The 22,694-nt window shown below is 39.2% G+C and overlaps 2 protein-coding genes across 2 annotated transcripts; one reads left to right on the top strand and one right to left on the bottom strand.

The window, feature by feature from the left end:
- Positions 1 to 438: 438 nt before the first annotated feature.
- Positions 439 to 15,099, bottom strand: LOC104452153 (stromal processing peptidase, chloroplastic). The gene is made up of 25 exons (XM_010066664.3): positions 14,837 to 15,099; positions 13,779 to 14,019; positions 12,501 to 12,736; positions 12,085 to 12,283; positions 11,592 to 11,639; positions 11,202 to 11,309; positions 10,929 to 11,117; positions 10,369 to 10,665; positions 9,745 to 9,846; positions 9,171 to 9,305; positions 8,653 to 8,877; positions 7,801 to 8,004; positions 7,538 to 7,708; positions 7,029 to 7,178; positions 5,837 to 5,974; positions 5,424 to 5,651; positions 5,186 to 5,338; positions 4,910 to 5,036; positions 3,992 to 4,121; positions 3,212 to 3,332; positions 3,046 to 3,126; positions 2,773 to 2,874; positions 2,477 to 2,627; positions 1,564 to 1,709; positions 439 to 761 (listed from the first exon to the last, which is right to left on the bottom strand). Exons 1-24 carry the CDS (start codon positions 15,010 to 15,012, stop codon positions 1,618 to 1,620), a joined length of 3,804 nt encoding a protein of 1,267 aa, XP_010064966.2. The 5' UTR covers positions 15,013 to 15,099; the 3' UTR covers positions 439 to 761; positions 1,564 to 1,617.
- Positions 15,100 to 20,513: 5,414 nt separating this feature from the next.
- LOC104450370 (putative calcium-binding protein CML19) lies at positions 20,514 to 21,525 on the top strand. Its single transcript, XM_010064892.3, has one exon. It carries the CDS (start codon positions 20,648 to 20,650, stop codon positions 21,251 to 21,253), a length of 606 nt encoding a protein of 201 aa, XP_010063194.2. The 5' UTR covers positions 20,514 to 20,647; the 3' UTR covers positions 21,254 to 21,525.
- Positions 21,526 to 22,694: the final 1,169 nt, after the last annotated feature.

Genomic DNA, 22,694 nt, shown 5'->3' with positions numbered 1-22,694 from the left:
GGTTGATCAACAGAGTTCTGCCAGAGGCTCTGGCTCGAATGTCCCTAGCATTGAACATGCTGGGCATATGCAATTAGACTATCAACTTTAGGGTTCATTTGTTTAACAAAAAGATTGATACTACTAGAAGACTGAGTTTTTTTTCTGCTACAAACCAACCCATCTCCAAACATCAGGGCCTAGGTGCTTGCTCAGGGGCCGGGTGTGCCGTCAGGGTAATGAGTGTGGTCATTGAGGTCTTTGTTTCGTCTACCACTTTCCAATGGCTCAACCTACATGTGCGAAACCAGATGACATGATGGAGCTAGTTGAAATAAGAATAGCAGCATTCTCCTTGGGAAGGGGCGAGACTTGAGGATTGCAATTGAGAAAACTCACATTAAGCACACGAACGATACGCCAAAAGAGCCGGACATGATCTTCATTCTCCAGAAGAGATAAAAAGGAAAAAAGAATTGCATTGCTCAGCCAGAACGATCTTCCTATTGTTTATAAATTATACATCGTCTGACAAAATCAAATACGAGCTTTTTCTATAAAACTGCTAAGAATGGTGAGGGACCAACATGATTGAAGAAAACTAGATATACTAATCTAAATCCACCTTATTGCATGTTGCTTTACACTTAAAACTCAGCCACGTCCAAATGGGGAGCACAGGGCATTTATGAACACTAGCAAGGGGCAAAATTTTGGCTATTGCGCCTTCAAATTAACCCATCTCGATATCATCTTTTCTTCCTCCTGGCAGCTGTGCTCATCTGTGAGGGAAGAAGTATATTATTGCAGACGCAAACATCTGAATGCAGTACGGTGGTGGCAGGGAAAAAAAGACTAGAGTAGCAACAATGGAGATCTCATATAAAGAAGACACATCATTGACTGAGCCATTTTCCATTTAATGATCCTCACAAAATGAATCCAGTAAGACATTTGCTAGTGAAAACACAAGTACTCATACTGAGAGAATGTTCAGGAGGGAATTTTTTGATCAGGTTATGGCAGCAGATACTCGAACTTAAGGGGTCAGATTACATCTCACATTGTGCAAACTGTGAGTAAACAGTCCCAGGCAGTCATTGTAAAATAATGAAGGTTTAGTTTCAATCCTTCAAACAGCAAGCTTTGTAATATTAAACTTCAAAGGTCAGGGAATTTTAAACCCCTACAACAGTTGCCATCAAACATCTAAATTACAAAGATTTTACATCTCTAATCAGTGAGAGAAGCAACATCCTAGCAGTTGACAGAAAAAAGTTACCTTCCGGTTCATCTTCTAAAAGAATTCCGGATGGTAATTTCAGTAGTGATCTGAAAAAAGGTAGCGAGAGGTAAAGATTGGCACAGGAGTAGTTGTTTTTAAGGTCATCTTTGGCCACCCTTAGTTTAATAATAGACCCTGAAGCCCCTATATGTGACAGAGACTGAGACTGGCTGAATTTGAGTCTCTGTTAATGAGGTCAAACTTTCAAGGTCAAAATATATAATACTTACTAAAAAAGAATCTTCATCCATAAAACCCGTTAAAAATGACTCTAGGCATGCATTTCCCAAGCAAAATACCTGTCAATTCCATATGCACTGGTACACAACAAGAACACGTGTGGCGCAAGGTCATCATGTCGTCGGTCGTGTCATTGTAGATAAACCACGCCCCATGGGAATGACTCCGGGATACTCTTCCTGAGATTCTCCCTCTTCCAATGAAGCTGCAAAAAAGCAACATCAGTTCATCTCACAGACTAAATAAAATGCTAAAAGAAACATAGACAATTCAATGACTCTTAATCAGGCCAATGGAGAAGTGAACCTATGGCCATATAAGATGATCCACCACAAGGTCTTCTTTCTCTCAACGTCCACCAGATCAAATCAAATCCCCTCCCATCGACACCCCCGCTAAGGGGAAAAACAGAGAGACACGAGTGCCCAGTACAAAGTCTCCAGCAAGGATTACCACTGGGGGAAAAGGAGACAATAACTCCTCTTCTCTGCTATAAGATTGTTCCAGAAAGTTACACTCCCTTTCAAGTCAATGAGCAATTTCTTGTATTCATTTGAACAACTAAGGTCACATTTCTCGTTTTCTAGAAATCCAGGAAGCTGTACAAGGGTCTTGTGGAGCCTGCTCATTTAACACCTAATCATATGGTATCTCAAACGAATTGCATAATTCTATTATACCAGTGCAATCTCAGGTATCTTTGGTTTGACTAGGACCATAGTTCCTGAATTTATATGTGAATTAAGATCGAGAAAAGAAACTTTTTCAATTGTTGACTTGAACTCATGGTCAAATCCTACTCTTATTTGAAACTGTTCACTCTGTGGATAGCTACTAACCAGATATCTGTATCCATGAATAGCATTAAAACAGCACACAAACAAATGAATACCTGCCTAAGATCTTCATCAAGGAAATGCTAAAACAAATAAAAGGGAAAGGAAAGGCACAATCTAAAACAAGACTGCTTACCAATAATTTCTTCCCCAGCCTGTGCCCCGGCAATCCCAATGCATGAGTACAATGAACTATCATCAATTTTCAATTGATCATATGCAAGGTATATGTCTTCTATAGTCGCAGCTTCATATAGTGAAGTAAGATCTTTGATGCATGATATGTCCTGGACCATGTGACCAAGGGCAAATATATCAAATCATTGTTCACCATCTTAGTTAGCTTAATGTGAATAAATCAGCACATTGGTAATAATAAAAGCCAACCATTTGAAGATGTTGGGACAGAAAATAATGATACAAAATGCCTACCTTCCTTGAAACAGAAGAAGCTTGCAAGTGAGCCAACAATCCAAGCCAATAGGCATTGGACTTGATTTCCGCTTCATGTCTCATTAAAAGGGTCCGTTTTGCCTGCATCAGAAGCACAAATTGGATGAGGCAACATGCCTTTACACTTGGACATCAATCTTACACTTTGAGAAATAAACATCTGCCTCACTGATGTCTTCATGTACAACTACTATCTAATGACAATCATTTTTCTAAAATGCTAAGGGAATTCCCCTGGCCATGGAAACTCACCCTATCCAACTCCCTCTGGGCAATCTTGTTGCTATGTAAACCTCTGAGTACATTCTTGCAAGCATCCACGGCTTTATGCACCTGATGTAGCGATCAGTCACGGCTGTAACAGCAATAAAGCAGCTCCAAAGCATCGTATTTAGACAAATGTTAGTGATCCCCATACCTTGGCCGGAGTTGATGTTACAGAGATAACATACCATCCAAGCTCAAGCCTATCAAACAGGTTTAATTCAAATGATACATCATATGTCAATCCAAGGGAATCTCTGACAGTTGTGAACAGCCTGCATGAAGCAAAAGAAGCATTTCAAATCATCCACAGATGTGTTCAATATCATCAGCATAAAAAATTGTAATAATAAACAACAGTAACATACAAGAAACATGAGATCATAGTCCACAAGGATGGTTTTAACAATTACAAATGCACAAAAGTGGCCCAGAATAAGCCAAACATACCTACATTTGCATATACAGATTTCCAGTAAAGATAACAATTTTTGCCTCCACAACAACCAAACTAAGTTCCTAAAAATGAGGTTGGCTACATCCATTCTATTACATCATTGGGCTCAATTAACACTAGATCCTCCCTATTATCGAAGTACTCCAATCTTTCTTCTAAAACAAGAGCAACCAAACTTGTGTTTTTCCACTTAGTGGTGTGGGCTACTTTTGTTCCGCCATCATACTTTGGCCAATACCAAATTCACTTAAGTACCCCAGTTCTCGAAATATTTTTTGAAGTGACAAATCTAGCATTTTTAGGTCTTTGACCATCCTTTTACCATCATCTTCATCATAGGGTTGCATCTTGTTATCAAATCATATTTAAGCTATCTTTTCATCTGTCAAATCATGTCAAAAGAATTTCTCTCATTGTAAGTTCAGTAAGAGCCAAACTATTTTTCAAATAGACCCATAGTGGCTTGGAAAGACTTACCTTGAATTAATTATCTCGGCCAATAGACCCATGGTGATGCCGAAGAAAAGCCGGTGACTCCTAAGTTTCCTCTGCATATTGTTAGCAACATCTTTGTCTGCAGATTCTTCCTCTGGATGAGATTGGGCATCTGTGAAGAGCCACATCCAATTTCAGTTAATGTCATTAACACGTAACAAGCTCCTCACTGAAGTTCCAAAGAAAAACATGAGAAATTTACTACTTTGTTGCAAGCAACTATAGAAGGGCAATACGCCAGTAACATTGTCAGAAAGAGAATACAATACATATCTTAATAAATTATTCTAGAAGACTCAATAGCCAATTATATAATCCCCAAAATTGAGACTATTCTAATGCATAAGAACCCACTATACTTGTGCAGCTCCTTGTGAAGCTAACAAGCAAAAATATTTCTCCGCAGATTGAATATTGGCACAATCTGTTATTTGGAATATTTTTGGAAGTGTCGTTACGCCCACTTCTTAACTAAAGGTTGGTTAGTAGAGGACAGGATGACTAACATATACTTCAAATACTACAATACAATGGGAGCACGACACACAACTTCTTCCAATAGAATATCAAATAGAACAATGGCCAATGCATATTCAGTCACCATCTTCTCAGCTCTGCTTTGGACAGGCATTTTGTCATGAGGACGATCCAGTAAGGTTTTATAATACAAAATATCCAATGACACTTACTTTGGCTTTAGATGACAGGTTTTGTGTTTTTACCATGTCTCCAGTCAACTCTTTGCAAACACTCGACAATGTAGTCCAGACCTGGTCTAATTGTTCCACTTCAATATTCCGTAAGTTTCCAAATAAAGTTCAAGCATGTTTTCTTTATCCTGTTTGATCTAGATGCTTGAGACTAACATGTCTATACAAATATTTACACACAAGATCTTACCACTGCCAACTGAAATTTCAGTAATCGACTTAAAAAGGTCTTTGCCTTCGACAGTGAAACCCCAGCGATTAGGTGCTGGGCCAGCAATATATGCACATGCTCTCTCATCAGTATCCTTTAAGAAAACCTGATAAAAAGACGAAACATTTAGAGGATAAACTATTAGCATATTTTAGAGTAAAATACTTTAAAGGCATTTCAAAATATTGCAGATCATTCGAACAAAACATCCCATATCCATCAATGAAATGAAAGTACATAAGCTTTGATGCTCACTTGCTGGGACTGTAAATCAGATGTAGATGGCCGAAACAGTACAGGTTCAAATTGCTTCTCTCTTCCAGATTCTCTGGCTGATCTGACTGTTCCAAGGTAATTAAGAATACAAGACTCAATCTCTTCCTCAGAGAAGTCCCCAACAATACTAACCTGCACAAGTAATAGGAATTCTATATGGAGACCCGTTCATTGCAAACCTCATATGAAAAAAATTTAACAGGTAATAACTACAAACCTCCATGTTATCACCGACAAACTGATCCATGACTGCATCTCTTACAGTTTCCAAGGTCAAATTTTGTAATGACATGGGTGTTGGCTCAACAAATCGCTCATCTCCATTCAGCATGGCCAGCATTAGTTTGTGAGCAGTTGAGCGCTCTAAACTTTTAGGGATAGACCGATAATAGGATAAATATAGTTGTCTGGCTCTATCAAATGCATCTTCCAGCCAGACACTGTGCTGCAATTCAGCAACCCCAATTACACGTGTGAATAGAAGGAAACGACATCACATGGTAACTAAATATTGTGAGTCATAATAAATTATGGTGGCAGCCACACATGCAGATATCCACTAAATCTAAGATGTAGAAGAAAGAACCAACAACTTCGCATGAGACAGTAAAAGGGTCACAGCTAATTTACCTCAAGTACCATATGAAGCAACTGGAAAGCACCTTGCATGCCATTGTCTCTGAGAGTAAAACGGAACTCCATTGAGATAAATTCCTCTGTTGACTCCAAGGAGCAATTTATCAAGTGATTCACACAGAAAAGCTCCACCTGAAGTAAGAGTAGTAAGAGTATTAAATTAGGCAGAGCTAAAGAACAATCAAATGGTCGATTTAAGCCTAAATAGATTTTGCAGGATAGAAATAACTGGATTTCCATTGGAAAATGATGAAAAGAGTATATTCTCCACCTGATGTTTGAATTCTTAGAATAATCATCTCCAGTGGAACTTATCAAAGTTCCTTCCATCTCTTCTAAAAAATTCCTATAACTGGTACACCAAATTAGACTGCCCTTTCTTATTTTCCTCTTCTTTTAAATTAAGATGATAATATTTCTTTGATAGGTTACACTTCTAACTCCTTGTATGGGGCTGTAAATAGAATGCATTCTGTACTTATAATGCAAGTTCATTTATCAAAACAACACAGGATGCGTCACATGAAGCACCCTTCTTGCTCCATTTTTTGTCCCACAGCTAAGTTGGGATGTTTTGCGCTAAGTATTTAATCATCTCCCTAAGTGGGGAAATGAAAACTTTAAGACATTAACCTGTATAAATGATTATACAAGAATACTAACATGTCCCCAAATCTGTGTGTGCATGTGTAAAAGAACATTTCAAAGTAGTTGCAATAAAAGTTAATTACAGGTTGGACAACCTGAGAATAGGTCAAAAGGCTAATTCAAGCAGTAAGTACGACATATTTGCAAGAAATGAGCAAAACCCACCGTGGAGCATTGAAAATGAAAAAACAAGCAATATTTAATCTTGCATTGTAGTAAATCTCCAAGGAAGAAAAATGAAAAAACTACATGTTGCAGCTGGATCAAGAACAGTTTCTCTAGAATGATCAAATTTGCCAATTAATTTGAAGTTTTGCAGGCACAACCAAACTTTTTATCGAGATATATCCAAAATATGGAGTCAACAGTCATACTTAAAAGTGTGTGCCAAAGAGAAGGTATAAATCATTTCCCAAGCACTTTACAACCAGTCAATTTCATTCAGGGATTGGAATAAATTCAACACAACCTATGTCTTCACCAACCACCTCACAGAACTGCCAGAGGCTGAGGAAGGTTTGCTGTATTTAATACACACCTGCTCCCTTGAAAAGTTGCCGACACGACCTCCCTCGCTCAAAGTCCGCACACCCACAATGACTGCTCCTCTTGAATCAGAATTTTCAACCGCTCTTCCACCACCAACAATGAGTCGCATCACACCTCCTCGGGATTCACTTTGTGAAATCTGTATCCAAGTGAGGAAGTGAGTATAACAGGTAAAACCACCAGGATAGTGTTTGGCAGAGATGATATTTGATCATATTATACCCATTAGAAAGATTTCAGAATTATGAATGAAAAGTCAAGGGGGTACAGTTATATGTAGGAGGAAAACTCCAAGCGTTCTACCACAAGTCTAATTTTGTGCACCACTGATCTTTTATCATATCTTTCAACCATTACAAGAGGTAGTAGAAGAAAATGAACTGAGAAAATTTGGTTTTGAAGTTACAAATAATAAAATAAAAATATGAACACCACATTTTTCAAGAATTCATGGGACAGAGGAAATGTAACCACAATAACCCAAGGAACCAAGTTTACCTTGTAATTTATACGAATACCATTGGAAAGACGGCACTGGGTGATCCCAGTTTCTTTGTCATGGATTTTCAAAATGCCTGCAAGTGGAGTTAAAGGAACAAAGGATGGCTTTCTCTGCACCTTCAACTCCTGCAACTGGGATGAAGAAATCAGTTCTTTTGGTACCTCAAGCTGCAAAAATAGAGATCAAGTAAGGGATATAATACCTCGAAAATCAACCGACATTTGAAAGAACAGAATAAAAGTTCTCTGATAATAGATACCTCTGGTTCAGGTTCAATAGGTTGCTCCATACCAGTTTTCATAGCATCAATAATCTCACTTGGTGATATTCTGAATTCGGCTTCACCGACTCCGTCTATGTGCACTTTGTTGGGGACACATGCAACAATTGCCGCAGGTTTAGGTGCAGTAGGCTTTCCAAAATCAGCAATATACTCTAGCACCTTTGCACCCACAGCATTGACCTACATCCCACAATTTTATGAAAGAAACATATTTAAAAAAATGAGAAAATAATGTAGATTAAAATTTCCTTTTGCTGATTGACATGCACAATGCATACATGGAGATACTCAAAAACAGAGTGCTTAGGATGAGTGGGTGGTAATTTATAATCAACATGACTACGTGCAGTGAACTGTCAGTCTACATGTCATTCAAATCAGATGAGCTATTCAGGCAGAAAAAGGTCCACTATTGACAGAAAGCCAGTGCATTGTCAATTGTGCACATTTGCAGAGGAAAGGAGAACAATTTTTCTGTCCATAAAAGCACCCAGCAGATCAGCTCATAAGATAAGCATTATCAAAACACCACTTCCAATGTTTAACACAGACAAAGTGAAACCATCAAATTGATCCAACGAAAATGTGGTGCCTTAAAGTGGCTGACAAAAGAATCTCCTTTTGTGTGTGTGACAACACCGGTCGATGGCCTTGGAGAAGGGAGACTGCAAAATATCATAAGTTCCTACATCGTAATATATTATAAGTCCCTATGTCCTCACTGCACCGAAAAATTGCAGACGAACTTCCCTTCTAGTAGACCAAAAATCCACCTCTTAAAGCATGAGAATAGTCATTGATGTTACAGATAGATCTGAAAGAAATTACCTCTTCAAGCGTAACTGTTCCAGCAACAGCAACCAGACTCTCATGCCCTTGCCTCTGATCCATTACAGTATGGCCCAATGCATCACTCTCCATAATAAAATCCAAATTGTCTACTGATGACACATTATCAATCATTGCTGCCAGCTGTTCACTATCTTTCAATAGTGCATCCATATATCGAGTTAGTTCACCTTTCGTGACACCAAATTCCTTCAACCGTCGAACCTAAACCAAAAAAGTTATATCACATGCTACAGCCAGGAAAGGCAGAGGAGAGAAAATGCAGTAAAAACATTGTCGTGATCAAAAGGAGTTATTATCATCGCCATCAAGAGAGTATTAAAGTTCGTCTTCACAGAAGCTTTGAAGAAATGCACGACCAAAAGAAGAATCATGTAAAAGCATTAGAATGTCAAATCATGTCATCAAACCAAAAGAATGGTAATTTCTGTTCCAAATTCCTAGAATCCCTGGTCAATGCCACTAGTAAATAGATTGAGAATGACATAATAACAAACCTCTTGAACAGCAACTGTAATGGCACTCTGCCAATTCTTGGGTTCTGCAGTCACAGTAAGAGTGGTGACTGTGCATCCTTCTCTCCCAGAATCACTGTGATCCAGTTCAACTGACGTGAAGGGTGGATTAGAACTCTGAAGAAAAAACAAGAGTCAGTTAAAAAACTTTTCAGTGCATAGAGTTTCTAGAAACATGCCGCAAGTATACATAGTGTAGCTATTATAAGATCTACCATCAAGTGTTCTAATCCAAGAAGCTAGAAGGAAAAAATTGTAAACTAAAAGGAAAAGAACATCCATTGGCAAAACAGCTTTAATCAAAAGCTGCACATTGACCTTAAGAATGCCAACTGTTCAGTAAAAAGCAAAATATAAAAACAAATCCATTTGGTGAAAAACAAAACATCCAAAGATATAGGTCCTCAATGCAGTTAAAGATTCAATATGTTTTACGTCATAAAATCCAGAGATCCTCTACTTGATAAATTGAAGGAAAGAGCAAAAGCAAAACTGCAGTGGATATATAACTCTATACCAAACTCAAATGGTAAAGGATGCAAGAGAAGAAGACAACCTTGTATCTAGTGTTAATCCGAAAATGCAGCGCAGATAGAAATATCCTTTTCATCAAAACATTTCGCAAGTCGCCATATGTCTGAACTTTGCTCACAGGAATCTGCAGTAAATCATTAATAGAAGTGCTTAAAATAGGTAGCCAAGTCCATCTACCTAACCCAAAAACTGCGATGGACACGGTAAGAGTTAAGTCCAAGAAGAAATTGATCAAGAAGAGACCAAGATATTATCTTTGCAATACATCAATTCTAAAGTGAATGTATTGGTCCATAACCAACAATGCAATTCTTCCATCTCCTCTAGTTAAGTAACTAGACCTCCTAGAAAATTTGACACTGCAAGTGACTCCTTACGTCACCTTTCATCAACAATCAATGTCGGTACACTCAATAGGACAGTGTTCTCCCTTCATCAGAAAAAGTTATAACAGGCAGCCACTGACAAAATAACATTGACGACTGAATTCATGCACCCAGCGGGCCCAAGACATCCCATTAGATTTGACCAAAAATGAATCAAAATCTAGCAACAGAGAGAATGTGATTTGTTGAGAAAAAGGAGATGTTGAAATTATGGTGGATGCAAGATGATTAGGAGCCAGGTGTATGATAGAATTCCAAACCTTACAGAACATGTTAATTGAAAAATTTTGGAGCAGCTCATGCTGAAATATCTGCGGAGCCTTCATATCAGTAAGGTTTCCCGGAAGTGACCAATTGTGCTCCACTGGAGGACGAATCGAATGCCTTTCCTTTTTAGTGACCTTAGCCTGCTCTAAAGTACTTGGTTTATCATGAGATGAACTTCCAGAGAGACCAACAGGGAGCTTTGGTACAAGAAAACTAGCCATTGCACCAAACGCACTTGGTGTTGGTGCAGGTGGTGTCTCACTTTCCAGAGCTGTTTGTCCAAAGACGGCCTATATCGAAGCAACTAATACAAGTTAGCAGATCTAACATAGAACTAATGCTCAAATTTCCACTAAAAGGTAATAATCATCAGAGTCAAGTGGGTGAAAAGCCTGACAGAGAATTGCCATAGCGAAATGAGCATGGGTTTTAGAGGGGAAGTACCAAAATGAAAGATACCGATGCAAAGAAAGGAACAGATACAATAATCAAAACCCCTAATGCCAATAGGAAAGGAAAAATTAATGGCATATTGGGTATATCTGAAGCATACTTCTATCTGCGATACTGTCTTTGAGATGTTATCAATGTCACCAACAATGTACAAGGTTGCATTCGCGGGGAAGTACCACCGTTCATGGAACTTCCTAATTTTGTCAGCATCCCATTTCTTAATCTGCTCTTCCAATCCAATTGGAAACCTTTGGCTCAGCTTGTTCTCGGAATGAAGATGTTGTAACAACTGTAATCCAATGAACAAAGAAAATATCAAGGGGGAATAGAGATTCTTCATAAGTTCTGAACATCTTTGATGAAGTTGACATACCTGACAATCAACACGATACTCTATCGTATTCATCATCTGTAACTCCGAAAGTATAGCACGACGCTCTTTCTCGACCCTTGAAGAAAGGAATTTAGGGTGGAAAGCTATCTGTATGCATATAGAGGTTGACCGAAAAATGAGAAAAGTCTCAACTGACATCAGTATAAACTTATCATTCTCAACTAGGCTGGGATAATAAACTAGATTGCTCGTGCATTCTTTCCCTACCTTCCATTACCTTTTCTCTTCCCTACTTAGGAAGAGTAGAGGTTGGAGAGTATAATAGATGCCATGCTGATATCACAAAGATATTAAGTAACAGAAAACGTGTTTGCTAAAGAGATGCAGATTGGTGAAGATGTCACATAAAGCATACACTAATTTTCACACCTCATTCAAAGCATCCAACACAGACGGAAGCAAATCTTCACCAGAGTCCTGGAAAACATAAGCCATTGACATTTAGTATATGCAAAAAAGCTCGATAGCGAAAAGTACCAAATAATATGTTGCAAGCAGCAAATAAGGCAACATAATCTTATTGGGACGATTGCACAAATCAAACATGAAGAGCACAATCTGAAAGATCATAGCCAAGCTCAGTAAAGTTTTTCTTTAAGTAATTTGGACTAAAACAGGTATACCAACTCAAGAGAAGAAATTGACATATGCAAGAAAAGTGAAAGCATAAGCCCAAGAGTTAGCACATGCATAAAAAGAGTGGATGACAGAATCTCAGTACTAGTGAGAAATAACATTTCAGAAACGTGAAAACTTATATTCGAAAGACAAGCAAAGAAATGAGAACCTACATAGTTGAACCACCCTTGGAGCATATATACATATATCAAATCAAGAGGAAATGGATGTGAAACAAACAAACCTTTGCACTAGTTGGTGAATGGATGTGAAACACTGTATGATGAAAATCAGTATAGGCATTAGATCGAGCCCCTGTCCCAAGAAGTTTTTCACGCTTCTTACTTCCAAGAAATGCGACATGTTCAATCATGTGTGCAATTCCTTGTTCATCATCTTCCTCATCAATGGATCCTGCGTGAACTTCCATGTGTGCTTCAAACCTAAAATACCAAAACATTTTGTTTACCTAGATGTAAACATGCAGATCTCCGACATCAAGGATGTCACAATGGATATAATACAGGCAAAGCCCTCTTGATTATCATATAGCCAAGTTATGATACCATAATAAATGATTGTAAATTGGTGAAGAATTCTAGGACTTGAATCGAATGAACAATCAGATGCATAAGCATTGCGATAGAAGAGGAACTATACCTATTCAGAGGAACTTTATTCGGTAAAATAAGATAGCGGAGGCCATTTTTCAATTGTCCTCGGTACAACTTTGGGTGAGGTGGAAGTTTGGAACCCAAAAATGCCTCTAACTCTGTTCTTTCACTTTCAAAATTCAGCAAATCCAAATCTTGTTTCTCAAGTATACCATCTGGCCATGTTGTACTAGCGGCATGCGGCTCCTCCGGACCCACAGTTGCACAAGGAACACAAACATGCTTTACAGGGTAACCATATGAAACACAATCAGTATGCCCGAATAAGGGCAAGAGAACATCACAAGTAAACTTATTTTAAAAAATCACTGAAAATTAATAAATCAAGCCTAGACCATCAGCCATATATTCTGAGCACTCAAGTTAAATACACAGCTCCTCAAAATATCCAAACAAGTTAATAATATGACCATCCTCCATGCTAGACCCTTCAGGAATTACTCCACAAAGATCGCCAGTTTCATAAGTAAGGGACTCCATCTAGCATGCATTCAAAATGGACTAATGAGGGAAAACATGAACATATGGCCCCTGGCTAACTCTGGCTTCTCCGATATCCTACTATAAATCAAAAGGATTGTGGAAAATAATAAAGGCAAAAGTGTACAAAAATATGAAGGGATAAAGAAAGAATCAAACATCAAAGGGATACTGAATGGAGCCAGATTTGCACATACGATCACATCACAAATCAAGCCTACACACTGATCCCAAAATTGTCACAATGCTTGCCACCACAGTTGCTATGACCAGATTAAGAGTAGCCATAACAAGTTTCTTACAAAAAGCTAAAAAGAATTAACTGCTAGATGTAATATATTCATTAAAATTCCTTGCACAGTTATTAGGCTCAACGTGTATAAAGGCTAAGGATGCTCAAAAAGCACAGTCAACTCTTTGCTGATCAACGAAGTACCACAACAAATTGGATAATCATGTTAATCTGAGAACTCCAAAAATTCTCAAACAGAACTCATGCAAAGACCACCAAAAAGGCCGCATCTCTCAGCTAAATTTGAACTGCTTAACTTGCAAGGCTATATTCATGATGTTAAGGTCAATGCATCACAAGAGAGATCAGTCATAGTGGATCCCACATAACTAGAAACTCAAGTATATTCTGCAAGGTCCTCTTTATTTGGTAACTAATCAAGGAATTTATGATAGGTATATGCACATGTGCGCGTATGAATGGTACAACCAATACATTCATAAAGGAAGCAAATGCAGGATACTCAAGCTTGGAATAGTAAGAGCAACTTACTGAGGCACTGTTGGAGGATAGTTTAGACAAGTGAAAAGCAGATTTGTCTGTGAATGCTCTCGGTATAGATCTTTGGCTATTGAGGCGACCTTTCCGCTGACTAAGAGAACATGAAATACAATTGTGCAGTTGTGTAAAATGTAGATCGGTGACTCGTCTACTAAACACGGAAGACCTCCTTCTCCAAGTATCATTCTTTCTTTGATAAGTTGAACATCTATGTACAACATCAAATGGCCATCTATATCCAAAACAACCACAAATGAAGAACAAAAGGGTCAAGTTTGGAAGTATGGTATGCTAGTACAAAAAAAAGCCGCATTTTGCAGCGCAAACATACAATAGGAAAAAACTCTTACCAAAAAAAAAACATACAATAGGAAAAAAAAATGACATGGCTATACACAATAAGAATCAAGAATATGCACACACGATCAAAGAAAACAATCTTTTCATCCTCTTCCATGCCAGATATTTAAGGTCATTCTTGTTCATCGATTCTTCTCCTCTAAACTTCATACTGAGTAGATTCTCAAAGTATCATCCCAGAATAAGACTAAGCCAGGCAATGATTTCTTTAACTCCAAATATTAGTTTATCCAAAGTAGTGCAGTTTCAATTTCAGCATCACATCTTATCTCTTCCTTTACTATATCTAATTACTCACAACTTTCCGCTTCGCACACACAGTGTATCATAAAAGTATTTACATAACAAGTGAATAATGGAAAGGAAGAGGAACATATATAAGCAGAGAAAAAGGAAAACTTCGTAGGACTTACAGGATGACAAGATATGCATAAACAGAAAATAAAGAGCATACGAGAAACACCAAAACACACTGCGAAACTCAATCCTACTTCCTTTCCGCTCAATTCAGCTAGTAAAGCAATAGAATAACACCAGCTGGATAGATAACCAACGAATGGATTTAAAGAACAGATCACCACTCCAGCTTCACGCTCGGCCATTCCAGTTTCGACACCGACGAGCAACTCGAAGCAAAAGAAGGCATTCGAAGTCGGCAATTAAAAGAAAAGGGGTTGAAAGACGAGCACCTCTTGGACGCGTAGATGGATTGGCAGAGCGAATTCGGGCGGGCCAAGGAGGCGGAGGCGGCCAAGCGGGACGCCGACAGCGACGGCGGCGGGTGGAGCCCCGACGCCGAGAATCGGTCGCCTCTGGAAGGGCGAATCTGAGGGAGGCCGGCGACGACGGAGGTCGAGGCGGCCATTGCTCGTTTGCGACGGCAAGCTCGGCTCCGATGGTCCGGCCTTGGCCTGGTTTTTTTCTTGGTTGGTTATGCTCTTTGTGAAGGGGAAGCTCGCAATGGCCCAAGGCAAAGCCTTTCTGATTTTTCTTTTCTTTTCTTTTCTTTTCTTTTTTTGCAGCCGCTGGATATTCCTGTTTTTTTTTTTTTTTTTTTTTTTTGGTATGTCTGTTGAAGATTTATGAAATTTCTGTTTTTCTGTTTTTAACATAAGATGGGTTCGGATACAACGTTCGCCGTAGAAACTTTTTGCACTCTATTTTTGGGTAAAAAGAGATTGACTTAATGGTACTTGAGGGCCACCATCCTTATAATCGTTGGATTTGAAATGTAACAGATCTCAACCGTTTAATTAATCTCAACGTAAATGGTTGTGAGATTTTACTTTCTGATGTTATTATGGACTTACTAAAAGAAAAATGCATTACTTGCGTTTAATTATGTATTACGAAATTTGAGAGTGGCTAAATATACTTTTGATTTTGTTTGCTTAAAATTTTCAATGGATGAATTTTGATTTTTTTCCTTGATTCAAAATTCTCTAAACTTTCATATTATACCGATATCGACACGTAAATTACATGCAATTTTTTGAATCCACCACAAACAATAATACATGGTGGTGGGTAGTGCTCATCAGTCCCTTAAGCAAGCCATTCAATAGCTATCGAGGCCTTTTAAACAATGTCCATAGAATGAAAGTGATTTATCCACTTAGTTTTTTTTTTTTTGGTAAAGGTAAGTAAATTTATCCACTTAGTTATTCATTTACATTGTTATTGTAGTAACTAGAAATAGTGACAATTTTTTAAGGGTTAATATCATGAAAATCCCCAAACTGATACACGAATGATAAATTTACCCAAAATTATTATTTTTATCATGAAAACCTTCAAACCAATACACTCGTAATAAATTTATTCTGATTGATCGTAAAAAACTCTAAACTTATATATTTATGACAAATTTACTTCAAACTAATTTATTCAATCACCAAAAATCCCAAACTAGTATATTTGTAACAAGTATACCCCATGTTAAATTGAATTAATACCACGAAAAAAAATCACAAAAATTGTAAACTGCGACAAACGGAGAGTAAAATCCCAAATTGATATACCAGTCAACTATCACGTGTCATTTAACTTAATAATTTGATAGTAAAATTTAACGAAAACTAACATAAGATAAATTTGTCACAAGTATACTAGTTTTTGGTAAATTTATTAAATGTGTACTAGTTTTGGATTTTTGGTGATAAAAAAATTAGTTTGGGGATTTGTCACAAATATACTAGTTTTGGGTTTTTCAGGATAATAACCCATTTTTTAATAAAAATGGATGAAGAGTTAAAGTGCATCAAGTTATATCCATTTTGAATAAATATTGTCAAATTTGATATTCTTAATAAGTTCTAACTATAAGGAATTCATAACTTTATAGAGACTTAGGTCACTTTTGGTTCGGTTTTGTGGAAATTATTTTGAGAAAATATAAATACTTTTGAGTTAAAGGGGTTTTCCAAAATATTATAATGTTTGGCAAATTGTAATTCTAAAGTGCATTAGAAAATAGCTTTGGCTTAAATGCCATTTGGTAAAACCTACATTAAAAAATGGCTTTTATTAAATTAAAAAAAGAAATCAAAATTAATCCGACGGAGCTTAGTCGCCGCCAACCAAATTTAGTTGCTAGGTAGCCTCGCCTGAGATTAGGCGACCTTGAGCACTACTTGGGTCACACGAGCCAAGCGCCGCCGATTCTTGTTAAGGTAAAGCGACCTAGGTGACCCCTCGAGCAGTAGTCACAAAGGACGATCAACCCCTTAGGCGGTGGTCACTGAGGACACGCAACCCCTCAACAACGGTTGTTGGCCTCCGACAACTCTCCGATACAAATTGGGAAAGTTGAACAATAACGGTGAAGAAATGAACAGTAAATATGGACTTGCATTCCCAAAATATTAAAAGTCAAAGCACCTTAGGATTTGCTTTGGACTTTCAATCTTCTCAGCATTTGGATAGTGAGGTCCCAAAAATACCTAACAAATATTTTATGTGTTTCAGCCCTCGAGAAAGTTGAACCAAATGAGGGCTTACATCCTTTCGGTTTGGCGTATGTGAAGTAATATATCCCCCACAAAGACCAAGACACATCTTATAATTCAATATATCTACGCGTGGAAATATATTTCATCAGAGATTTTTCTTTCTAGTAGAGAGGAAAAAAGAGACCACACGGGGAAAAAAGGGGTGGCTTTAGATTGCACCACGTTGTGCGCACCTATGCCGTGCGCCAAGATAGCGCCAAACATATCTTGGCGCACGCTGCTACCCATCGCCAGAGGGAACGAGAAGTCCTTTGACTCTGGAATCGGGCTTGGCTCGGGCCTAGAATACAGATTCAACTATCCGAATCCAGCCCAGCACCACTGGAAATATCTTCTTCAAGACAGCAACTTGCCCAAACAGTTGCCGGAGAGTACTCTTACTTCTGTAAAGGTCATGTCGCGGGCACATTTCCCATGAACGATTGACTAGATAACGTTTTATTATCACGGCCCACGGGGACGTTGTTTCTCTCGTTCTTCATTTTTCGCGGCTTTTTTTAGTGGATTAAATCATCTTCATTACATGCCAAGTCCAATTTTACCGCCCATCTCAAGCCTAATCAAAGATCCCATTTTGCTCTCTCTTTCCTCTTCCTCTTTCTCTTCCTCTTCCTCCGACCGAAGTAGACTTCATTTCTCCGAAATTTATTAAGTCCTTTATTTTTTCACGTGGAAAGCCAAATCAATTTGACTTGCTGGGCGCATCCGCAGTACAGTCAAAACGCTTCCTTCCAGAGAGTACAGGAAACCCGCGTGTAATGCGAGGCGGGCTGCTGGCTCATGAAAATCGGATGATGATGGGGGCCTCGACGTCAACTCGCCGACGTGGACGAGCCCACAGACACGGTGCGAAAACCGTGGCCCTCGGGAAAAAAGAAAAAAGGACAAAAAAGAAAAAAAGCCCGTCCGATCCCCATCCGTTGAGGAGTCAAGGTCCGAGAAGATAAGATGAGGACACGCATTTTCCCGTGGCGGTTTTTGACCGTTAAAAAAAAATCTCCCCCACCCTCACCTTCCGCTCACTTCAGCAATGACTATCCCCTCCAGCGATGACACACGTAAGTGCAAGTGTCGCAATTTGGCGCTCCCACCGGCGACCGACATGTCTTGGTCTCCCCTTTTTTTTTTTTTTCTTATTCCGATCCCCTGGGCTCGTCGGTCGGTACCAACTTGTACGAACTTGCCAGTTTCACCCGTCCCACGTGGCAGCGAAACCCGTTTCTTCTTTTTCTTCTTTTCTTTAATCTGAATAATTAATAGTGAGAGTTTGTCACGTGGGGATAAAGACGGACTTCAACAGAAAAGGGCACTTTCGGAGAGATTACTTACGGATTTCGATGTTAATTAATCAAAAGCTCAGTTCGTATCGGTAAGGGCAAAAGACCGAGGACCGCAGAACAAGTTGCATAAAAATGAATAGGAAGTAACACGATGTGAGGTGGGAATTACCATTGATTGATTGCCTGTCATGAAAGGTGGAGAAGACACGGATAAGACTGACAAAGGCGAAGAATTTTTGGGCAAGTTGATCCTGCACGAACCCTACTTGTCATGAGTTCGGTGTAGCGACCATAATAATTTCCACTTTTATGAATGCCAAAGTTGGGTGATCACCGCAACTGGTCAGCTTGACCATGAGGGTTTGACTCCAGCAATATTGGGGAGGGGGAAAAACCACTCCATTCCAGCAATAAACATTGAAAAATCTTGATATGCGCTAACTAACCCAGGAGACGAGTGTTGATGTTTTTGCACTGATTTTTTGCCGGGCCCACGTTGACATCACTTCTGTTCTTTTTTTTTCGGCCCTAAAGAATAAAGGAGGATTCATATCAAGAAGCCCCATAATTACGTGGCGGCCATATCGGTTCTCCATGAGCGGCGAGACGAGATAATTTAAGATTCGTAGTTGGTGACAACATACATATAGATACATGGCTATGTGATTGAGTCAGCACTTCATAAAACAGACACCTATGGTTACAAAGGATTTTAGCCTTATCGTATTGGAGTGCCTAGAGGTGATTATTTGAGAGCTAAGCCGAGCCGGATCTAAATTACTATCTCTGTCTAAATAGTATGGAGAAGTTATGTATATGTATAAACTAGTCGAACCGCGCTCTACTAGCTCGAGCTAGCCTTTGCATTAAGTATAGGTTCGCTTGACTTACTCAAAAATGCTATTAAGGTTCATTAGTCTCAAAAGAGATATAATGAGTTTATCAACTAATGAGCGCATTATCAAGTTGAAGAGCGTGTGAGGGTTTTATCCCGTTATAACTTTCATATTGAATTGAATGTACCCCTCTTTCCTCCCTTATCAAAGCAAGTTTCATAGTGACAGCTATTGAAATCATAAGTGCAATTACCACAACAAGACCCGTCTCAATGTCGACCTCATCCACCCTTGATGGTTTTCAGATTGTTACCCCCACTACGACCAGATGTAGCCAAACGAGACAACGGCATACCAACATCCTCCTTGCTCATTGGTAATAGTACATTAAAATGTTTAAATTATACTTATATTTAACAGCTTAGCACATCAAAACTATTGATAATGATATTCACAAAATTTCACGTGATATTAGAGTAAAAATTATGAAGTTTTAATCTTTCCAAATTTCTATTTCTCTCCTAATGAAATATTCTTATGCTTGGCATTAGATATAAAAACTAAACTCGATGTGATGGGGAGTGATAAAATATTAAAAATATTAAATTATATGTTCATCAAACAGAATACGATTTTAAAATAGTTGATAATGATCCTATAAAATCTAAAATTTCCTCTATGATTGCTGAAAAAACACTTAAAGATGCAACGATTTTTAATTCCAATGGAATTATACAGATAAGCAAGATGTTTGTGTTGAATATGAAATCCGCTATCTGCACACGTGGATCAATGCAAAAATGATGCTTGAAGTGCGTAGTTTGAAACAATTGAATCAACAAGCAAAAATTGATTTTTAGATTTTTTCGGAGCATCCCAAATTATCCACCTAATGAATCATAAAATACGAAACAAATTACGAATTTTCTCGTTTTCCTGAAACAATAATTACGACGGAAGCGTGCGGATGCCTCGGGACAATTCCAGCACTCCCTAGGAGCCGGGCCTTCTCCGAGCGGCGTCCAGCAGCCGCGGAGAAACTTCGCCACCTGACGTGCGGTACGAGACGTGCCGCCTCGCCAAAAAACAACTGGCGGGACGGCCGGTTCCCACAGAACCCAAAAAAAACGCGTACGACCAACACGGTCCTTTCCCAACGGGAATCTTTTAACCGATAACCTACCCACGTCTTCCACACACACACCGCTTCTTTTTCCCTCTCCTCTCCTCTCCTTATATATATATACTCGTCGCTACTTCTGGCAGTCTCATCCAAAAACTTGTCAGCTACATCTGCAACTGACGCTCAATTTCTCAGCTTACTTCACTCGAATCAACTCACCAATCACTCAACCGATCAATCCTCCATCGCCATGATGAAGTTCGGTCCATCGTCCCGCTCCAGCTCAAGCAACAGCTCTTCTTCGCCCGACAGAGATCCCGGCACCAAGCGGGAATCCGCCTTCGGGAGGCTGCGCCGCAGGCTGTCCCCGAGAAGGAGGAGCAGTGCTGCCGACCAAAGCGCTGCCCCCGTCGTAGAAATCGCTGCCGAGGACTGCGGGAAGTCCGGCGAGCTCCGGCGGGTGTTCGACTACTTCGACGAGAACGGGGACGGGAAGATATCCCCCGCGGAGCTGCGGAGCTGCGTGAGTAGCCTGGGCGGGGACCTGTCGAGCGAGGAGGCGGAGATGGCGGTGCGGGCGTCGGACCTCGACGGGGACGGGATGCTGGGGTTCGAGGAGTTCCAGAGGCTGGTGGAGAGCGGCGGGGAGGAGGAGAAGAGGAAGGACCTGGAGGAGGCGTTCGGGATGTACGAGATGGAGGGGTCCGGGTGCATCACGGCCGGCAGCCTGCGGCGGATGCTGAGCCGGCTGGGGGAGGCGAGGTCCGTGGAGGACTGCAAGGCCATGATCAGGGCGTTCGACCTCAACGGCGACGGCGTGCTCAGCTTCGACGAGTTCAGCGTCATGATGCACTGATTCCCCGCCGCGTTCCACCGACCGTTGAAATCATTCTTTGCTTCTTTTTTTCTTGGAAATCTTCATTCATTCGGCAGCACGATACAGTTGTAAATTCAGCGGTGAATAATTGGACGATTTATGTCGCAATTGTACGGCGTCGCCTCTTCTCGACTGGCATCCAGCGAGACGCGCATTGGTTGTATCATCTGATTCGATTTCAGACGGAGATCCTCCGCATTTTCGTTGATTATTTTAGAGCGCATCCATTCAAGAAAAGCTCGAAATTTAAAGATGTTTTTGAGGAATGATCAATTAATTATGTTGCTAACAAAAATGAGAAGATGAAAAATATTTTCATCAGAGATATAAATTATTATCAATAATGAAAATATTTAAAATTATTTTAAATTTCTACTATATAATTAATTAATTTTTGAAAAATATTTTTAAATTTTAAGTTTTCTGTGAAATAAATGCACTTAATCTTAATTTCCCTTCTCGAAGTCGAGACCACGTTCATGAATACTATTATATAAAATATCGCGCGAGAATTACCAGAGGGAGATATCAGGTTGAGGCAAAACAAAAGAGGGGAAAGTGACGTCTTCACTTCTACAATTTGTCCCCTCCAATTGGTGCTCGGTTTGTCTACCATCGTGGAGGCACAGTGCCGAGAGTGGTAAATAACCATGGAGCCCCCCGTTGTCAGATCTATTTTAAAACAATTATTTAGATGGGTCCAATCACGTGGCTCGCGTGATCTCAAAGTTCCCATGAACTTGACATATATTATTAAAGTCCTAAATGTGTTTACATGAAAACGAATTTCGCATCAATCACAATGAAAATAACATGTTTTATCACTTTTCGATCAGCGTGTATGGACAGATGTCACGTGATCCAAACGTTCAAATGAACTCGACTTACAAAAATCAACGTCGTAAACGCGTTCACAAAAAAACGAAAAGGTGATTCATTGTATTTCGCATCAACGACAACGAAAATAATATACTTTTATCACTTTCGGCGAAGGCGTGTTGATAGACAAGTCCTAACCAAACTCCTCATTTTAAATTTGTTTAAAGAAATATCATCTATACAATTTAACATTACTCGGTATCATGATGAGTCGTCATTATGCAATACATATTTAGGAGTTGTACACATCTCGCAAATGAAAAGAAGCCATTTTGATTCCCTCGGTCGACGACATAGAGAATAGATGGAATCTAGACTTTACTGAAGTCTCCCATTGAAATATTTAATTACACTTTAAGAAATTTGTTCATGAGTCACGCATAATCTTTGTTTTGAAAATTAAGAATTCCTCAGTAGGATCGGGCCACTTATTAACAAGATTCGTATCTTATGTGCAAGCGAGAGTGTCCACATGATTGCATTTTGCAATAGATGAGTTCGCTAGAGGGAGGACTTTGACATATCGTGCTGAATTTACTAA

This window comes from Eucalyptus grandis, chromosome 6, assembly GCF_016545825.1.
Source record: "Eucalyptus grandis isolate ANBG69807.140 chromosome 6, ASM1654582v1, whole genome shotgun sequence".
Taxonomy (NCBI): Eukaryota; Viridiplantae; Streptophyta; class Magnoliopsida; order Myrtales; family Myrtaceae; genus Eucalyptus; species Eucalyptus grandis.
The sequence above is the reverse complement of the archived record's forward strand: the minus strand, read 5'-3'. Positions and strand labels throughout refer to the sequence as shown.